Source organism: Panthera onca, chromosome A1 (genome assembly GCF_046562875.1).
Source record: "Panthera onca isolate mPanOnc1 chromosome A1, mPanOnc1 haplotype 2, whole genome shotgun sequence".
Taxonomy (NCBI): Eukaryota; Metazoa; Chordata; class Mammalia; order Carnivora; family Felidae; genus Panthera; species Panthera onca.
Window position 1 is genome coordinate 28,478,468 of NC_138339.1, and position 19,454 is coordinate 28,497,921.

At 41.5% G+C, this 19,454-nt stretch overlaps 1 protein-coding gene across 1 annotated transcript in view; it reads left to right on the top strand.

Moving 5' to 3' along the window:
* The window catches only part of SPEF2 (sperm flagellar and cilia associated 2), a 184,021-nt gene extending 164,925 nt beyond the window's left edge, over positions 1-19,096 (top strand). The window contains exons 33-37 of the mRNA XM_081796051.1: positions 110-202; positions 6,452-6,631; positions 12,615-12,854; positions 13,053-13,175; positions 18,934-19,096. Coding sequence (XP_081652177.1) covers positions 110-202; positions 6,452-6,631; positions 12,615-12,854; positions 13,053-13,175; positions 18,934-19,023 — 726 coding nt within the window. The 3' untranslated portion in view covers positions 19,024-19,096. The remainder of the gene's footprint in view (positions 1-109; positions 203-6,451; positions 6,632-12,614; positions 12,855-13,052; positions 13,176-18,933) is intronic.
* The last annotated feature ends 358 nt before the right edge of the window (positions 19,097-19,454 follow it).

The following is a 19,454-nucleotide window of genomic DNA, read 5'->3' on the forward strand; positions in this document are numbered from 1 at the left end:
CCCCTATTTCGGAGACCAGTGCTCTAGACAGTTGAACAAGATGAGTTCAATCCCTATGGCTCTGAGAGGAACAATCCTTTAATAATTTTCAATTTTATTTTTTGTATAGGCTGGTCTGTGGTTTACGAGAGATGAAGATCTAAAAATTCCAGAAAATCCCCTTGAACCCCTGCCATTCAATAGAAAGGAGCATCTTATAGAGGTAATTGCTGAGATCCTTAAAAAAAAACCCCACTACTATAACACTGATAATTTCTTAATCTTTTCTTCCACTTGGTAATTTGTTTCAGATTCCAACCCCCACCCGACCCCCAGTTGTAGACTTTAATGTTCATAAGGTAGCAGCACAGAAAAGTTCTGGGGGAGGAGGCAGGGACCAAAGCCTTAAGACAGAGCCCCACTGTTAACTCTCTGTGTGATCTTGAGCAATTTTCGTAATCCCTCGGGTCTCACTTTTCTCATCTGCCAGGTAAGCCATTACTCGACACATGTCTCTAAGTGTCCTTCCAATTCTAAAAGCTTAGGATAAGAGCAATCATTTTACCAACACAGTAACCACTCCACCTTGGGATACATCCCAAGACCACAAGTGTGTGCCTGAAATTGAGGATAGTATAGCACAAGCAGGGGAAGGGCAGAGGGAGAGAGGAAAGAGAATCTAATGCGTGCCCCATGCCCAGCACAGAGCCCAATGTAGGGCTCAATCTCATGACTGTAAGATCATGACCTGAGCTGAAATCAAGAGCTGGACATTTAACTGACTGAGCTACCCAGGCATCCCTTACACTGTTTTTTTCTATACATACATATGATAAAGTTTAACTTATAAATTAGGCACAGTAAGAGACTAACAGTAATAGCTAATAATAAAATAAAAATTCTAACAATATGCTGTAAGGAAAGTTATGTGACTATGGTCTCTCTCTCAAAATTTCCTATTGGACTGTACTCACTTGTCATGACGTGAGATGATAAAATGCCTACATGATGAGATGAAGTACGGTGAATGATGTAGGCATTGTGAAGTAGTGTTAGGCTACTAGAGACCCTCTGATGATTTGTCAGAAGGAAGATCATCTGCTTCCGGACTGAGGTGGACCACAGTGGACCGTGGCTGACTGAAACCACAGAAAGCAAAACCACAGATAATGGGGACTACTGTATATGTTTTGTTCATTTCTCTTTGATTTTGATTAACTTGTACAACATACCAAGGGTTGCATAAGTATTTCCCATGACCCATTAGATTATTATCAATAACATTATTATCAACATTATTATTATCAATAATATTATTAGCCTCTATCCCTGAGGCCACAATAGAAAACAGGACCTTAATATATGTAAAGTACTCTGGTTTGAGTGTAAATGTTTAAAATATGAAAATATACCTAATACAACCAAATTCAATAGACTATGAGAAAAGTTGAGCTGTGGATTTAGACATCTCTGCAAAGTAGGTGTATTGATTGTCCAATTTCCAGCCAGCCATTTGCTCACAACTGCAGTTGAAACTGAACATGACTCTAATTACAAACTTCAAGTGAAAAGTTCCCTTCAATTGGATGCACAGTGTTCAAGCACCTCTCCCAGATGCTAGCAGGAGAGCAGATAAGAAAAAGGGGTCAAGGAGTTACCAAAGGCCAAGACCTGAGACTGGCAAGGGTGGGGACAGTTTTTTGTCTTGGTCGTGGTGGGGGTTTTCAGTGTGAAACTGGAGGATGGAGACCAACCCTGTAAAGCCTTTGGAAGGCCATCTCTCTATGACTTTGTGAACAAGTCTGTGGGCAACATAAGCAGGTTCTTCTGCAAAGAACCTGGCCATCTGAATATGATGTCACGTGAAAGCGCTTTCCTTTCCAACCAGAAATTTTTAGAAATGTCAACCGAGGGCAGAGCCCTTCAGTTGCTCACCCAGAAGCTAATGCCAGAAGGTAGACTGTGCCCTAAGACTGTGAGGCGGTGAAGCAGGGAAGGCCCTGTGGGTCCCTAGGGAGGGCATGGCTCCCACATATCAGTATCCAGACTGCTGGGAAGTGACATGGAGGAAAGGAACAAAGTTGGCAGCAGAGACAGGACCATGAAGCCTGAGAAAGAAGCGGGGCAGAAGATAACTAACATGCGTGTGTGAGTGTGTGCATGTGAATGTGATATCCAGAGGACAGAAAGGTGTGGTGTTTTCTGCCCCTCAGTGTGTCAGAGACTGAATGCTCAGTATTACATAAGTCTCAGTGCTCTTAAACTGGGATTAAAAGCACAGATTCCAATGCTCGCAAGCTTCAAGGTCTTGATGACATTACCTAACCTCTCTGCACCTTGGTTTCTTTCAATCCCTCCCTGGCAGGGTTGTTGTGCAGAGTGAGTGATTGGCACAGAGTAGCCCTATGTAAGTAGCCTTGCTGACTCTGTTTGGTTGAAGAAGAACAGCTAATGGTTAACATCCTGAGGAAAGGTGTGCAAAGAAAAAAGATAAAACAACAGAACAAGTTTACGTCCTTGGCTGTAATTAGAATAGTAAAGACCAAATCAGTGAAGGGAAAATGCTCTGTGAAGAAGGAATTCTGAGAGTCAGGAGCCCTGGGCTCTGTCCCCAATTCTGCCGTGACTCACTGGAGGATGTTGAGCAGGTCCCTTCACACCGAGGGCCTCTGTACCTTCTTAAGAAGAGGGATTGGACTAGTCTTGGGTCCCACCCAGCTCTTCTGATTTGTTACTTATGCTCTCGGTGACCCAGGGTTTGCCTCTGAGCCACACTGGCAGGGCTCCTGCAGATAGGCCATCACACTGTCTGTGGCCTTGGATGACCCCAGAGTCCTAGGCACTGGATGAAATGCCACACTGCATCCAAGAAAGGAACTCTGAGACACATCTGTGTTGCAATCACATTGTTGTCCTGTGACAGTGACAGCACACTTCATTATGACTGACAGGGTTCCACGGGCCATGTCCTGGCTTCCCAACTTCCCACACACTCAACACCAAGAGCAACTATTCCAGGATTTTAAAATCCTTAGAGATTTCCTGAGAAAAGACAATTTTTCCATATTCAAATTTACAGCTATTGTTTTAATTTCTCCACAGCTTCTGTTCATGTGAAATCCTTCTATTACTTTGGGCTGGTCATATTTGTTGAGGCCAGGATTGAAATACTACCTGATTATTAACGAATCCCGAATGCCTATTCTTACCTCAGACCTCTCTCGCAGACCTTCTACATGCAATTGCCCATTTGACATCTCCACTTGAACATTCTAGTAGATATTTCAAGCTCACTGTATCCACCCGAACCCCTGTCCCTGCCACCCCACCACTCCCATCTTCACCCAAAGCCCTCTTCCTCTCAGTTACTGGCAACTCTGATCTTCCAGTTGCCAAAACCCTAGGACTCATACCCATATCTTCTCTCCTTTTCAAACACCACGTCCAGTCCCTCAGGAAACCCTGGTAGTTCTATCTTCAACATATACTAAGGATCAGACCACTCCTCCTAAGCCCCATGGCTATCACTGGAACAAACCACAGTCAACCTCACCTGGATGATGGCAACAGCCTCATGATGGGTCTCCCTGTTCCTCCCTTGTCTTGGTTCAGATTACAGGCAGATCATGGCAGCCTCTCCTCAAAACCCCCCATGGTTCTGCATTCTACTCAAAGGAAAATCCCAAGTCCTGAAGAAGCCAGCCTGGCCTTGGCCCTTATTCCTCTCTCCCTCATCTCCTTCTGTTCTGCCCCAGCCCATTCTGCTTCAGCTACACCGGCCTTCTTATGGTGTAACCATGCAAGGTGCATGCCCACCTTAGGACACTGGCCTCAGCAGTTCCCTCTGCCTATAATGCTCTTACCCCAGATGTGCTCCCTGGCTTACTCCCTCCAATCTTTGTTCAAATTTTCCCTTCTCAACCGTGCAATCTGTTCCCCTCCCCACCTTCCACTCCTAATTCCTCTTTTCTTGGCCTACTTTTTTGTGTGTTCCCATAATCGCTATCTAATTTACCCAACTTTTAAAATGTATTCTTTATTGTCTGTCTTCCCCTTCTAGAAAGTAAGCTCTTCAAGAACAGGCATCTTTATCTCTTTCTTAGTGAATACATTTCAAGCACCTAGAATAGTCCATGCCTAGCACATCTTAGGTGTTCAATAAGTATTTGCCAATACCCATTCATTAGCTCACAGCTTCCTTGAGTCAGAAGTCCAGGCATGGCTTAGATGAGTCCTCTGCTCGGGGTCTCATAAGGCAAAAATCAAGATATCAGCTGCGATTGCATTGTCATCTGAGGTCAACTCCAAGATTGGTTCCAAGACTGGCTTCTGAGATGGATCATTGGTAGGATTCAGAACCATGCAGTTGTAGGACTGAGACCTTCAGCCCAAGAGGCTGCTTATTGTTCCCTGCCACATGACCTTCTCCACAACTGGACAGTCTGATTCATCATGGCCAGAAGGAGAGCATCTCTCTGGCTTCAAATCTCTCCTTAAGGCCTGGGTCCTTTTTCAAAAAGCTTACCTGATTAGGTCAGGCCCAACATCAGGCTTCATTTTGATCACCTCAAAACCAATTGATTAAGGACCTTATTTACATCTACAAAATCTCTTTACCTTTGCTATATAAAGCGACCTACTCACGGGAGTGACTTTCCCATTACATTCACAAACCCAATCCACACTCAAGGAGAAGAGATTATACAAGATAAATATGCCAAGGAGTGGGAACCTTTGACACTTTCTTAGAATTCTGCCTACTACAATATTTTAAATGATCTTAGGAACACAGCAAGGTTACCTTTTATAAATATCCAATTCAATGACTTAAAATCAATCCTGTGTAATTACAGAAAGAGTTTACATATCAGATTATTTCATTTTTTCACATCTTTTTTTGAGATATAATATTTGGTTGCTTTGTTAATGAAGATAATGATGCACCTGCATAGCATTTATAAGTGCAATTCACTGGAAGTCATAATGAAGTTCAACAATTCCTTTGAAAGAAATGGAAGATAAGCACTCAGGGACCCTGCCATGGTTCTCTGTTAGTGTCAGTCTCCCTTCTACTCTAAGCCCGGCTGGCCATCCCTGGAGTAACTCAGAGGCAAGAGGGCATGAAGAAAACACAAAGTCCTGAAGGAACCCACCAGCTGGATCATGAAAAAGGTGCCCCTACTGTCAGAGAGTGGTTTTAAGCATCTCAGGATAGTTCAGTGCCTGGCTTACAGCAGACGTACCACTCCGTTAACTTTGATAAAAGTGACTGAACAAATGAACTTGCAGACTCCATTGACCTCTGAGATTCTTTCCTGCTCTGTAACATAAAGACTTTATGCAGTTTCCTATCAAAGTTATTTTTATTTAAATTTTTATTGGATTTGTCAAGTGTCAGAAACTTACTCTTCTAATTAAATGTGTGTCCATAGTTGTAAGTATTGTGGGTAGCCAAGAATAACATGGTATCTATGGATCTAGGCACTTGCTTCTCAAAGTCTAGGCCAGGACCATCAGTGTTAGAATCATCCAGGAGCTTGCCATATGTGCAAAGCTCATATAGCTCATAGTCTAAACCTTAGACCATTCAAGAATCATCTACTGTATCAAAATTTAAATTTAAAAAAGAAGATTCTCCAGGCCACTAAATGTACATATACGAGAAGAGCTCACTGAGGAAAGGAGTCTTCTCTACAACCAGGCCCATGTAGGTGCTTGGGTGTGACCTGTGAGTCCCAGGATTTGAGCTTCTTTGTGGGGGGGCCTCAGGGGATATTGAGTTCCCACACACTAACTTTTCTTGCTGCCAAATGCACAAAACACTGCATACAGAGCTGGCTTCCAGCTCAGTCATCTAGAATGAATGAGAGATTACCAAAAAAACTGATATTCAGTGGTTAGCACACTTTCTCCTCCAGTGTAAACTCACAGTGGAAAGAGTCCACATTACTGTCAACAAATTAAGTATGAAGTTCAGAGCAGGATTGACCAGTTGAAAGATTTTAATGGCTAGAGTCCCAGTGGCTTTGGTTATCATTTCCCCCTCTTGCCACTCAGGGTAGGGAGATATATCAGAAGCTTCATATTTAGTAGTCAGGGCCCAGTTTGTCAGAATGGTGATGAGGTTAGATAGATGGATGGGTCTTTGTTCTGTGGTCCTGCTTCACATGTCATCCCCACGTGTTTTTTTTTTTTTATTATTATTATTAGCACATTCTTTCCTAAATATGTTGATACCATTAATTAGCATACAATTTTCTTTAAAATTAGAATATTGAGCCTTATTTATTCTGTTTTTTAACTTAGCATATTCTTCAGTTAATACTATTCATTATATATTACTTTTACTAATTCAATCCTCAGAAAGTGGCTCTATTCCAAAGCTCCTGGAAGGATATTTCATTGCCTGTCCATCTATTAACTACCAGTTTTACACCTTTTATGTTTGATCGGAATTCTTCTTGTGTGACAGTTTTTCTTTAGGTTATTTGCTGACTATGAGAAGGACCCACCTCAACTTGACTACACACAGATGCTGCTTTATTTTGCTTGTCATCCAGATGCTGTGGAAGGGGTCTACAGGGCCCTCAGTGTGGCCACTGGGACTCACGTCTTCCAACCAACCAAAACTCCTACTTTTATTGCAGAAAAGGTAATTGTGGTCCAGAAATGGACCAGCAATGGGGTCTGCAGGGGGCTACCAGAAGATCTTAAACTTCTAACAACATAAGTTTTTTTTCATGTCTGCATTTTTCTGGATACCTAACACAGTGCTTTACACACACTAGGTCTTCAATAAAGCTTTACTCAATTGGCTTAAGAACTAGAGACCCACTGTCAAACAAACAAAAAACAAAAAACAAAAAACAAAAATCTTTGTAGTAAAGTCAAAATTTGCTCAAAATTTGTTGGTGGAATCCAAGTTTGTTCTGTAAAGGACAGCATTTATTTTACATGAAGTACTGATCCTGATAAGTGAATAAGTGGGTATCAACCCAATCTATCTGTCATACTGTGTGGAAAGCCTACATGAAACAAGCCAGGCCTCAGACATCCCACATACATGTGACACTTGATAGTGTTTCAGGCCAAAGCCCAGTCTCCTGAAACCCACAAGTACTTTGTATATCCTACATCTAAAGACAAAGAAGCTTAATAGCTAATTAAACCTCACATTCCCTTTTAGATTTCTAAAGGGTTGGCATTCCCTGGCTGTCTTGGATGGAAAAGAGTGCTAACTAATGTACTTATTATATTCCCTTCTGCATGACTTTTTAGTATCCCTCTGACATTTTGGGGACAGAGCTGTGATCCTTGTAATGGAATGTTTTTTCTCTCTTCTTTTATGAACACAGAAGACGGAGGGGTACTGCCCAGTCCAAACTCCTCAGATGTCCTAGGCACACTTGTTTGCCTTTCATACATGTTTGTCAAAATAGACTATGCTGGGTTCTGAAAGAAAGAAAGAAAGAAAGAAAGAAAGAAAGAAAGAAAGAAAGAAAAAGGGAAGTTTCTGTGACAGCTTTCATATCTAGGAAGAAATAGACTCTCTGAGATGCAACCCTAAATTTTGACCTGGGACAAATGGACAAGAGATGTCCTTCCTCTTCCATCAGGGTCAGAGTGAGGCCAGACAGGTGCCCAGTAAGCTGCCAACTCAAGGCTCTTCAACCCGATTTGCTGTAGATGCTACTTCAATACCTGCACAGTGACAGAAAGTGCAGCAATGAGTGTTTATTTCATTCAAGTATTCTGTCGTTTTAGATAGTAGAAGGCCAGTTTCAGTTTTCCCAAGTAAATAAGGAGTCAGATATGGACTGCCTTTGTTGGGACTGCATTTGCCGCTTCCCCAGGGATGCTTCTGTACCCTCCCCCCATAGGTTGGGCCCCCGTAAGCTAACTCTGGCATGGATCGCGGCCTGCCAGGAGATCTTAGTCACATGTCTGTCCTCCAGGAGACTTTCCCTGACCTCAGGTGATGTCAGGCAGCCCCTGCCATATGTTTCCATAGAGTTCTATGTTTCTCCCTTCACGATCCTCCTCACAGTCACTTCTTCAGGTCAGTTCTTTGCTAGACTCTAAGCACCCAGGGGGCAGGGAGGTGCCATCTGTCTTGTTCTGAACCTGTCACAACCCTGAACCCGAATTACTGGCACAGAGCTCAGTAAAGATTTCATTGAGTGGGTCAGTTAGTTATGTAATTCACTTTGTAAATAGCCCTGTGGTCTGCAAGGGATACAGAAGAAGGCTGATTTGCTCCCCTAAAGAGACTCCATCTAATCGCCCCCATCCATGCAGAAAACAATGGGTGAACAATGTGCCAGACATGGAAGGAACACAGCGAAAAGGACAGATTAACATAGGGTCTTACTGATCAGAAGAGGTGTTTGTCTTTTCCTTTTTCCCACCTCCCTATCATTGTTTTTGCTATTGCCTCCACCTGGTGTCCCCTTCATCTCATTCTGAAGGGCTCAAGGCCTCCCCAGTATCCAGGGCCTATTTCAACTACCAGATGATTCACGAAGTTTCCCCTGACACTCAAGAGGAACACTGAGAGCTCTCAACGGGGCCCCCTTAGATTCAGATCCTCTCTGGTAGGGCTGGGCACCACTTCATGCATACATGCATTTATTCAACAAATATTTTCCCAGCTTCTCTGTGTACTGGGAACCACCCTTGATGTGAGGAATAAAGAAGTAGCATATAGACTACATCATATGATAATAAATGCTACAGGAAAATAATAATATAGGGAAAAATACAGGAGCTGGGGTAGGTTGCAACGCTGGGAAGAACAGCAAGGTAGCTGCAATTGTAAGTAAAGACAGCAGCAGATGCCAAAGCCAGACAGTGGTGGGGGGGGCCGGGGGGGGGGAGGAGGGGGTGTTGGATGTATTCCAAAGACCAGCCATTATAGTTGGAGAGGAATGAGCTGGAGGAGAGTAGTAAGAAAAATAAATGAGGGGGAGATGCCCCAAGAGCCACTGTAGGGACCTTGGCTTTGACTTTGCTGAGAGATGAGATGAGAAGTTATTGGAATATGGCCATCTGACTTTAAATGTATGGAGATCTCTCTGGCTGCTGTGTTAGAGCATACTGTAGGGGAACAAAGGAGGGAGTAAGAAGAGCTAGTAATTCAGGCAGCTGTTTGTCTATTGAATCCTTCTAATAAGTTATTTCTACCTTGAATTGGGGACAACCTATTACCCACCTTCATGTTCACCACAGTGGTTGCCACATAGCAAATGTTCAATTAATGTTTATAAACATGGAGGGAAAGATGGGAAGAGGAGAGAGTGAGGAGGAATGGAATTCTGTTTCTAAGGTAGAGAGGAGGAGAGCAGGCATTCCCATCAGAGGCAATAGTGAATCCAGGAGGCTGCAATGAGCTAGAAAGTCCAGGAAAAAGGAAGCCTGTGCTAGAATTGTTCCTATAGCAACGTACAGCTGTCTGGGTGAGTAGCAACCAGGCCAGCTAGCACAGGAGGGCTCTGCATCCCCCCTGTCCCTAAACCACTCATTCAGGGAAGCTAATGCCCCACCAAGAAGCAATGCCCCTGGAGTGCTTCTCCTCAAAGCTCTTCTAAAGTCCAAGCACACTGCACAGGAACTGCTCCACAACACCACAGGGATGGAACAGGCCTGAGGGGCAGGAGGCAGAGAGCGTGCCTGTGACATACCACACACAGGCCTGTTCCTGGCTTTGGGTGAACCCAAGGTGCTTGAGCTTTTGAAATACAGAATCCGCCCACCTCCCTCATTCTTGCTCACCTCTTGTTCTTAGCATCCTGCCTCCAATTATGCCACTCTGTTTCTGTGCCCTTTCCAGTTGTGTTTGTTTCCTGGGCAACCTCATCCCAGGAAGCCATAATGAGTTTACTCAGAAATAACACCTCCAACAGATCCATATTCACTCCCAAGACATTAAATCAGATCTCTGCTTTTGCTTTCCACATGAATGACTGGAAACATCCACAATATTTTATTCTTCCTTACTCTATTTCAGTGACTCATGCTGTTTTATTCGATGTGGCACAGACTTTCTGTTCAAATCCATAGTTTCTTGGGTAACTTAAAAGAATCCCAAGAGCAAAGCATTCATGAGTATGTGCTGGTCCTAGTGAAGCTTTAAATAAGTTGACATTTGGAAAAATGGTTCATTCTGGCCTATGTGGTGTGGGGTTGTGATGTTGGAATTCAGTAAATTGTGAGTTTGAAACTCCCACATTTTAAAAATCTTGTTAAAGCATCTTGGGAGAGCATTTGAGGTGCTGGGGTTCAAAACATCTAAATTTTAATTCCATCTTACTCTTTTGACACTTTACCCATATTAGTCCCAAGGACTGACCTTCTGTTCTGCCTCTGAGTTGTGGGACTGAACTGGTTGAATGAAGGAAATTAATGGCCAGGCACTGTTCTGGGGACTGTTACCAAAAGGCAACAATTCATTTATCCCATGATGATTGTATCAGGCCTCTGAATAGTCTGTCTCTAACTATGGAAATAGGGCAGAGAGACAAGGCTCTTTGTCTGTTTTATTTAGGTATCACCTGCCCATCTAATCCGGCTAATCATTTATTCACCCACAGGCTTTGTATTTATTATGTCCTTGTAGCATTTATATTGCAGTCTAAATAGAAATCTATTCATCCTACACTACCTGTGTGATGATTTCCAAGCATCTTAGGTGGGCACAAAAAGGCCAGTTTCACATTTCTGCAATGTAATATTTCAGTTCTTTAAAATAGAGAAGAGTTTGAATAGGTAGATAGATGGGTAATAGGTAGGTAGGTAGGTAGATAGATCTATACTTAATTCCAAAATCTTCACCTGATAATGAATTCTCTCTCTGTCTTAGATTAGATTAAATTCCCAGTTTACCAAAGGATATAGAAACCCAACCTACACAGAGCTAGAACAAATGAAACCTGTCTTCATTACACTGCTCACAGCCCCTACAAATCTCCTAAAGGGACTTACCACTATCACAGGCTTCATTTCCTGCTGTATCATAATTTTTTATATATAGGGCTTTCATACCTATTTGGAAAGAACTTTCGTGACTAATTAACTTGCACTTAATGCTTCTACTGAACTGAATATTTATAAACATTGAAACCCTCCTTTTATTTTAAGCCTAAGTTTATCATTTTTCCTTTCTTGGGATAAAGGAGAATCGGTATTCAGGTGTGTTATGACATCTAATCAGTCAACATTCCAAAAACACCCATTTTTCTGTGGCAAATCATCAAATATCAACAATCTTATCATGAAAAACTCACACACATATATGTGTTTATTACACTGAATACAATAAATACAAATATGTAGAGTATGTGGAAAGTACAGCAATGTGTGAAAAAAATATCATCCATTCCCTAACCAGAGGTAAACATTTGTTAACTCTTTACTGTATCTTTCTTTTCTCTTTTCTTTTCTTTTTTTTTTTTAATTTTGTATATGTTTTTATTTATTTTTGAGAGAGAGATAGACAGAGCGTGAGCAGGGGAAGGGCAGAGAGAGGGAGACACAGAATCCGAAGCAGGCTCCAGGCTCTGAGCTATTAGCACAGAGCCTGATGCAGGGCTTAAACTTGTGAACCACAAGATTATGGCCTGAGCCAAAGTCGGAGGCTTAACCAACTGAGCCACCCAGGTGCCCCTTTCTTTTTTTCACTAATAAGCATAGATGTATAAGAAAATGAGGATCCTAGTGTATTTATCATTTTATGGATTTTTTTTTTTTGCATTTACCTCTATGAGTGTTTTCTCAAGTCACTAGGTACTCTTCTAAACCACAGTTTTTATGGCAGTATAGTATTCCATCACAGAAACATACTAAAATTTATGTCACCACTCTCTGATTTTGGAATTGCAGATTTTCTGTGTTTGCTGTAACACTGAACAAACATCCATATATAGAAGTCTTTGTGCAAATGAATTTTTTTTAGAATCAATTCCTAGATCTATAATTACAAGGTCAATGGGCAGGAATGGTTTTCAGGTTTTTGAAACACAAGAAATTACTTCAGAAATACTGTACTCTTTACCATACTCATGAGGCCTACCGACTTCATGGCTCTTGGCCGTGTTTCAATGAGCAGCCGTAAAAATCCCACCTGACTTTCTAGTTCAATTTGTTTTCTATTTTGCCATCTGAATGTTTAGTTGGGTTTAACCTCTGGTATGCAAACAAATGTTTCTGAAGCTCTTAGAATCTATCAAGCTTGAGAAATTAACTTGCCATAACCTCTCGGCTACAGTCCGTTTCCAAAGCAAATCCTTTAAAAATCTATATTCATGTGCAGAAGCCAGGCATCAGGCACACTAATTCACTCCAGTGTCCACTTACAGAGGAATCCGAAGTGCCTGGCAGTGCAGTGAGCTGAAGCATCTATGGAGGTAAGACACACCCCACACTGAGGTGTCTGTATCCACAGGCAGAATTGGTCTAGAATCTCGATGTGATCTCCAGTGCAGTTAGTACGCTGTCTTCGGTACTTTGTTTGGCTAGGTTGTGGGAGGCACCATCGCTTCATTGCGTGAAAAGTGTGTGACAACATTAGTGTGTTTAAATGTCTCCATTACTGGAAACTCTTCAGTCTGACTTCATATTGTCTTTATTAAATCGTGCAGACCTCCTCTTTTACTGATATGAGTCCAATTGAGGAATATCCTGAACATGAGGGAAACTTCATGAGTGAGGAAAGGGAATTAAGAGAAGAAAAGGAGGAAAAGGAAGAAGATATCCCTGCGAATGCAAACACTGAAAAGATTTCTTTGGAAAGACTACTCAAAGTGTTCCGAGGGGGAAAAGAAGTACAGGACGCTAACAGATTTGCCAGCCACCTACAGATAGAGAACACTGACTCAGAGGTTGGTTAGACTCCTTCAGAAAAGGGGTAACTTGTACATAAGAAAACTCACCCTCAAGTCTTAGCATAGTTTCATGGAATTGCTCTCAAATGTATCATTGTGTAGAAATTATGGCAAATTCCTTTATTAAGTAAAATAAGTTTTTAACATCTGCAGGATTGTGAAGTTAACTTCACTTTTTTTTTTTCTTCTTTAAAGAACTTCATAAAAGTATTTCAAGACCTAGGTGCCAAGAATCTGGAACCAGTCAGAGTTGCTGTTCTTTTGAAGCATCCTTTTATTCAAGACCTGATTTCAAGTTATTCAGACTATAAAATCCCTGTGAGTATTATCCCAATGTGTCCTAATTCAGTCAAGCTCAGGATCAGGGCATGGTGGGACGTTTCCAGTGTGGACTACAGAGACAGGGGAGAAGCTGGTGCTGGCCAAACCAGGGTCAGAGAAGCTAAGCTGGTAAAAGCATCAGGTTAGAGAAGCCAGCATGTGATACCCAGCGGGCAGCAAGGCCAGGAACAGTAGAGGTAGCTATCTGCACTATGAATGACACTGTTAACATTATGGAGCTGCCTCATTAGGAAGGGGGCTATCTTGGATCTATGACAGAAGGCTGGAGTGAATGAGATGAAAGCTGGATGAGAGGCAGTATTAGTGTTCCAGATCATTCCATCCGGCTAATAAATAGCCTGTGACTGAAAAGTATGGAGAATAGAATCCCCCCTTCCCAAAAAGAACTAAGGAGACCACGATCCCCAAACAAGTGCTGACGTAGTTGTTCTCTCTAATCATGGTACCCATTGTCTATGTAGCGCATATAGTGTGAGCGCACACAGGAGACTGGATGTCAGTTCCATCAGGGAAACACTGTGCAAAATGGAGAAACTGAGGACAAAACCCATAGAGACTAGACCGCCACAGAAGGAGAGAAGGAAGAAAGGGAGAGCTGCAGTTCAGAGATCACAGTGACCCAGCGAGTCTCTACCGCATGTGCTGAATGTGTGTCCACCCTGGCAATGCCAGGTCTTTAATGACAAGGGACAAGGCAGGCAGAGACACACCCCAATCACAGTGGGGCAGGTGTACAGCCTCCTCACGTACCGGTTCAACCGTATGAAGTCTCTTTATTTGGCTCCTGCTAGTTGTTTCTTGGACAATTAAGGGTGTGCTGAGTTTAAGATAAAAGCACTTTCACTTCGATAAAATGAAGGTGATTCTAAGACACATTTCTCCTGACTTGTCAGTGATAACCTTCTATGCCCAGAAATGAGACCATTCAGACGTGAATATCTTCAGACCTAAATTTGTTTGTTTTAAATTGCTGATCTTTTTGCTTATAAATTGTATCTCCTCTGTTGGCAATAACTGAAATCAATTTCTAACAAGCTAGCAGACACTCATCCGGTAGTGAAGTATGATGATAGCATTTAGGAACACAGGCTCAAGGATCAGGAAGTCATGGGACTGAATCTCAGGTAGACTACTTACTAGAGACCTGACTTAAACTTTCTCTTCATCCTGACTCCCTCATCTGTTAAATGGGAATAACAGTCATTCCGACAGAGAGGGTTGCAATGAGAATGAAATGAGCTCAGGCATTGCTCAGGCACATGGTGGGGTTTCTGACATTCGGCAAGGACTTCTGAAATGGTGGCTGCTGTACTTACTCTTGGCCGCTGAGCACTGACCACCAAGGCTAGCGATCCAAGACTTCGTGGGAGACAAAATGAGTATGAACCTCAGTTGCTGCTCTCAACCAAACTCCACTATGTTTGTAAGACAATTTTTACATGCAAGAATTACAAGAGAGTGATATGAGGTAAACCACCCAAGAACAACATTACAGGAATTCAAAACATAGGACGTTTTTTGTTCTAGAAGCTGAGTCTTCAAAGACGGCCAGGAGTTTTTGAAAGTGGAGGGAGAGGAGAGGAGGTCTACACGGATTCTGCCATTGGGGTGGAGAGAGGACAGCATTGTAGGGAAAAGGAAAGGTCTGTGCAAAGGCGTGGACACAGGACTGCATGGGGGAAGGGGAGCCAGTAGGCATCTGAGCAGGGACATGTTGTGATAGCAACTTCTTCATTTCTAAGTGTTTCTTTGTCTCGTAACCATATCATTGTGTCTCTAACATTTAATTGGCCTCTTTTAAAACAAAGTTGTGTCTCTTTATATAAATAGGCCAAAATATCTGGAAACACTGTTGGCAATTATTCCAAGTTGCTGTGCTCATACATTCCACAAACATTTATTGTTTGCATCAAAACTGATATGTTACATGTTCCTTTTCAGTTTTTCCTATCTCATATTTTCATTAATGAAGACTAGCTTCTTCCCCACTTAGGAGGAGGAGGGCATAGGTCAGTGTGACCCTAGAATTAGTTGGGGGGGGGACAGAGCACACCAGAACTAGACCACAGGTTGGAGACAGGAGGGGAGAGAGGACAGAGGAGTGTCCCCAGCTGTGGGAATCAACCCCCTTTTGCTTTCTTCTGGGTAGATGTTATCCTGTATAAGTTCCAGAGGCACATCACCTTTGACTGCATTTCATCTTACATGGCTGTCCTATGTTTTAGGGAATGGCCCTCTTACTTTGAACCAGTAAAATAATTTTCAAACTCCCTTGGAATTATGTATATTAGAATTTATCTTGTATTACCAGGAACCAGTAGAAACATAAAATGATGCCATAATTATTTCCTCCCCTAAAGGGAAGAAAACTGTACAAAGTCAGACAATTTGGAAACATCTTGACTCTGGCCAGACTAAATATGATTAACTTGCTGAGAAGATTCTATTCAGCATTTTCCTAAGAAAACAGCCAATGGATGACTGCCTTTGAGAGTCAGCCCCTTGAAAAGGTGTCCTGACTCCTAGGGATAGCAGGAGTCCATGGGGCTGTTTTTAATGTACATATTTCTCTCTTTTTGGAAGGAGTTTGATCAACTTGTTGTACACCTCGCTAGTGATGTTGTAGACAGTGCGGTTTCTCTACACAGGACTACCTCCAGCATGGCAGGATTCTGGGCCACTGCCCGCTCTATCCCAGGAGTGCTTGGACATACTGACTACCAACGCCGTCTTTGCAGTTCCCCAAATTTCCCTGGCATGCAGCACCCCTCTGACCTAGAGCCTACCAGCACAGGACATCTGACCTTCTGTGAGTCAGTTTCCCCAGACCATTATCACCTGGTGCTCCAACAGCAGAAAGAGAGTAAGCCTGTCTGTCACCAGTCAGTCTGTCCGTGCTTTCCTTCATGGCCAGAGTGCTTCTGCGGAGTCAGCTTCTTCAGCTCCCTGTCTCCTCGCCCCCACCTCTCCTTCCTGGCCCTCCACCTCAAAGCCATGAGAGGACAGAGGACTGCATAATTGGGACTCATTCATATGACTGTGAATTAGAGACTTGAGCCTGTGACCTAAAAAGCCTAAACTCTGATATTCTAGAACGAAAGAGCTTCTCTTTCCAGTAAGATGTTCCATTCTCATTTTCATTGTGCAAAAAAAGAAAAGAAAGAAGAGAAATAAAGGAAAAGAAAAAAAAAAAATCTCTGAAGATTCAGTTTCTACCAAACCCATCCTGTCACCATTTCTGTTCCAGATATCCATGTAGAAGTAAATAGATCACATTTTAAAATGAACTTTAACCACAGTGATGTTATTTGAAGATCTTTCAAGATAAGTAGAGCAAAAGCTAGAATGTGGTTTTTCAGGTTAAAATGTTGTTTGCTGTTATAAACAGTGGGAAGTGAAGGTTGTTGCCTGATAGCTCTGTTTACAAGGTTTGTGTTTGGAAGCAGCAGCACTTTGAAATATATATTTGAAAAAAACTGAGTATTCATAGTCATTTTGGCGTGTTTAATTCTTGCTCCTATTGGGAGGCATCCTGGCTTTGTGGTTGAGAGAGCGGCCCAAGAGCCACACTGATTGGGTTCACACCTATGCACTGGGTGACCTTGGCCAAGTGACCTCACGGTGCCTTAGTTTCCCCATCTGTAAAATAGGTTACCATACATACCTCATGGGGTTCTTGTATGGATTTAATGACTTAGTACATATAAAGTGCTTAGCTTAGGGCTTGGCAGATAGGATGCACCCAAAAATAAATGTTAAACATTATAATTATTGCTACTCTTATTACTATTGAGGGTTTGTTGGTAATTGCGGTGCCCAGGAAATATTTCTGAGCCATGTGACATTGTATGTGGATAAATAAATAAGCTGGCACTTCATCCTGAATTCAGTGTCTGCTCTTTGGAAAGAAAGAAAAGGCTTTCCCTGTTGCAGTGCCATGATGACAGAGGGTCCAAACTCATGTCCCAGAAATCCCCATGCGGGCAATACCTAGGTGCAAATTCCAGATTTTGTGTTGGATCTTATAGTTATTCGGTCAAAGTCATTTATTTAACTTCTGCTTTCATAGATCTTATACAAAGAGGTAATTTCAAGTAATATTCCTAAATTATTAAGAAAATGCTTTGGTTAAATAAATGTAACAAGATCAATGCAGATATCGTAGCTGAGTTGTTAGTGAGGAAAATCAATGAATTTCCTATGACCAATATATCCACAAATGTAAGTGAACACCTGGTTTTCTATACCAACCTAACGAATGTAGTTTCTTGTAACAAACACATACCAAATCAACATAAATTTTTTTTCAGCAAACCTGCAAATCAAGCATATATGCTTCAAGTTAAGGTTTCCATTCAATAGGAGATAACAAAAAATCTTTTAGCATTAAAATCTGAATGTCACAGGGGAATTCTTATAAGCAAATGAGTCAGGACCCAATTACATGAGGACAAAATACGAATTATTAAGAGTGACTTGAAGGGATTTTCATCCCACTGTGCCTTCAGGGAATCTGACTTTAAGGTTTTCTCCAATCCTCTCATTTGTAACAAAACATGATGGCTGCTATGGTGCATTGTGTTTTCAAAGCACCCAAGTCAAACATTTCCAAACTCTCTCAGCTTTCCTCCATTAACTGCTAGTGAAAATTATGGCCTCTGACTTCAACTGCAAACTTAGCCAGGGCTGATTTAAACATCTGAAGCTGATGATGTTCTCCATGCTGCAGAGTGTCAGGTGATCACAGGGCAGCTCACTCTTTAATCCCCAAGTGAACAGTCAGCAGTATTAGTGTAAATACTCTCTAGTCAAAGAACACGTAGTATTAACAATGGGGAGCGGCTGTTCTTTTTCACTTAGTTCACTTGAGTTTGACCTCTGTCTGTAGGAAATCTGCATTTTCAAAAAACAAGGTCTCACCAGAAAATGATTCACTATGATTCCTGGCAGTGACTGAAAATAAGCAGTACGTGTGTCACTCAGCAGGGGTCAGCTCAGATAGTGAACTAACTCCTGTCTTCTTGAGTAAAATGACCTCAGTCAAATTGAAACCTTTGGAACTCAGCTCTGAAGAAAAGAAAGTTACATTCTTAGAACATTTCCCTAAATCTGTGAGGGAAAGAAAAGAAACTGCATAAATATAACTCTACATTTTTCACGCGTGTTTGTATCCCTTCGACATTTTGATAGTATTTTACATTTATTTTTTTCAATGACTGTGATCTAAAATGTAAGACACTGCTATTTTAAATGGACAAAAAACAGATCGATTTATTCCTAATATTAAAAAAAAAAACGGAGAAATGTAAAAGTCTCCCCTCAAAATAATCCACTCGTCTAAAGTTCTGTAAATCTGTAGATATGGTTGATCTGGCATTAGAATTTTTCATAAATAGTAAATGAATATGTTTTTTTCATGAATAAGGAAGTAACACTTAGGCTAGTTCATTAGGTGCCAAACTGTGTAAATTACTTTTTATAAATGTTACTTAATCTAATGTGACAATTCCAGTCATTATTAGATTAGGAAACAGAGGCTCCAAGATCTTTGATATCTTTCCAAGGGTACAACCAGTAAGTTGCAGGGTGAGATTTAAACTAAATAGAGAACCATTTTCTTAAAAATATCGAAATAAAAACAACTTACTGTTTAAGCACTGCCATATATTACATGATCTTTAATCCTAAATCACTTATTAATGTCTCTTACTTCTCTTTTAATCTCTTCCCTTAGGATATTAAAATAATTCTCCAAAGGAGTGAGCATGTACAAGGAAGTGATGGAGAGAGATCTCCTTCGAGACTTATAGAGGAAAAGAAATGAAAACAAGAGTGTGATTTTTATTACTTGGCAATGAATCTTCCAAACATAAAATGTAAACATGGTGTTTGTCATATATGTTGTCATTGTAAGTATAGAAATGACTTAGACCTGGTTATTAGGGGCATTGAAAAGGGGGCCTTCCTTAACTTGGAGAATATTCTATAATAAACCTTAAGTACAGAGCAAAAATACAAAGTAAGAAGGAATGCATTTTGAAGTGATTCTGAAAATAGAAGACACCAGAACAATGTGTTCAAAAATAAACACACACATAAAAGTCATGAAAAATCACTGTAAGAAGTATGTACATTAGGCAAATATAGTGGAAATTCCCCTGAATCTCCACATCAGGGAAGTTCTGATATGTACATTTTGTGGTTCTGGCTCCACGTGCAGTAAAATTCCAAGGTTCATCCCAAACAAGCTGAAGA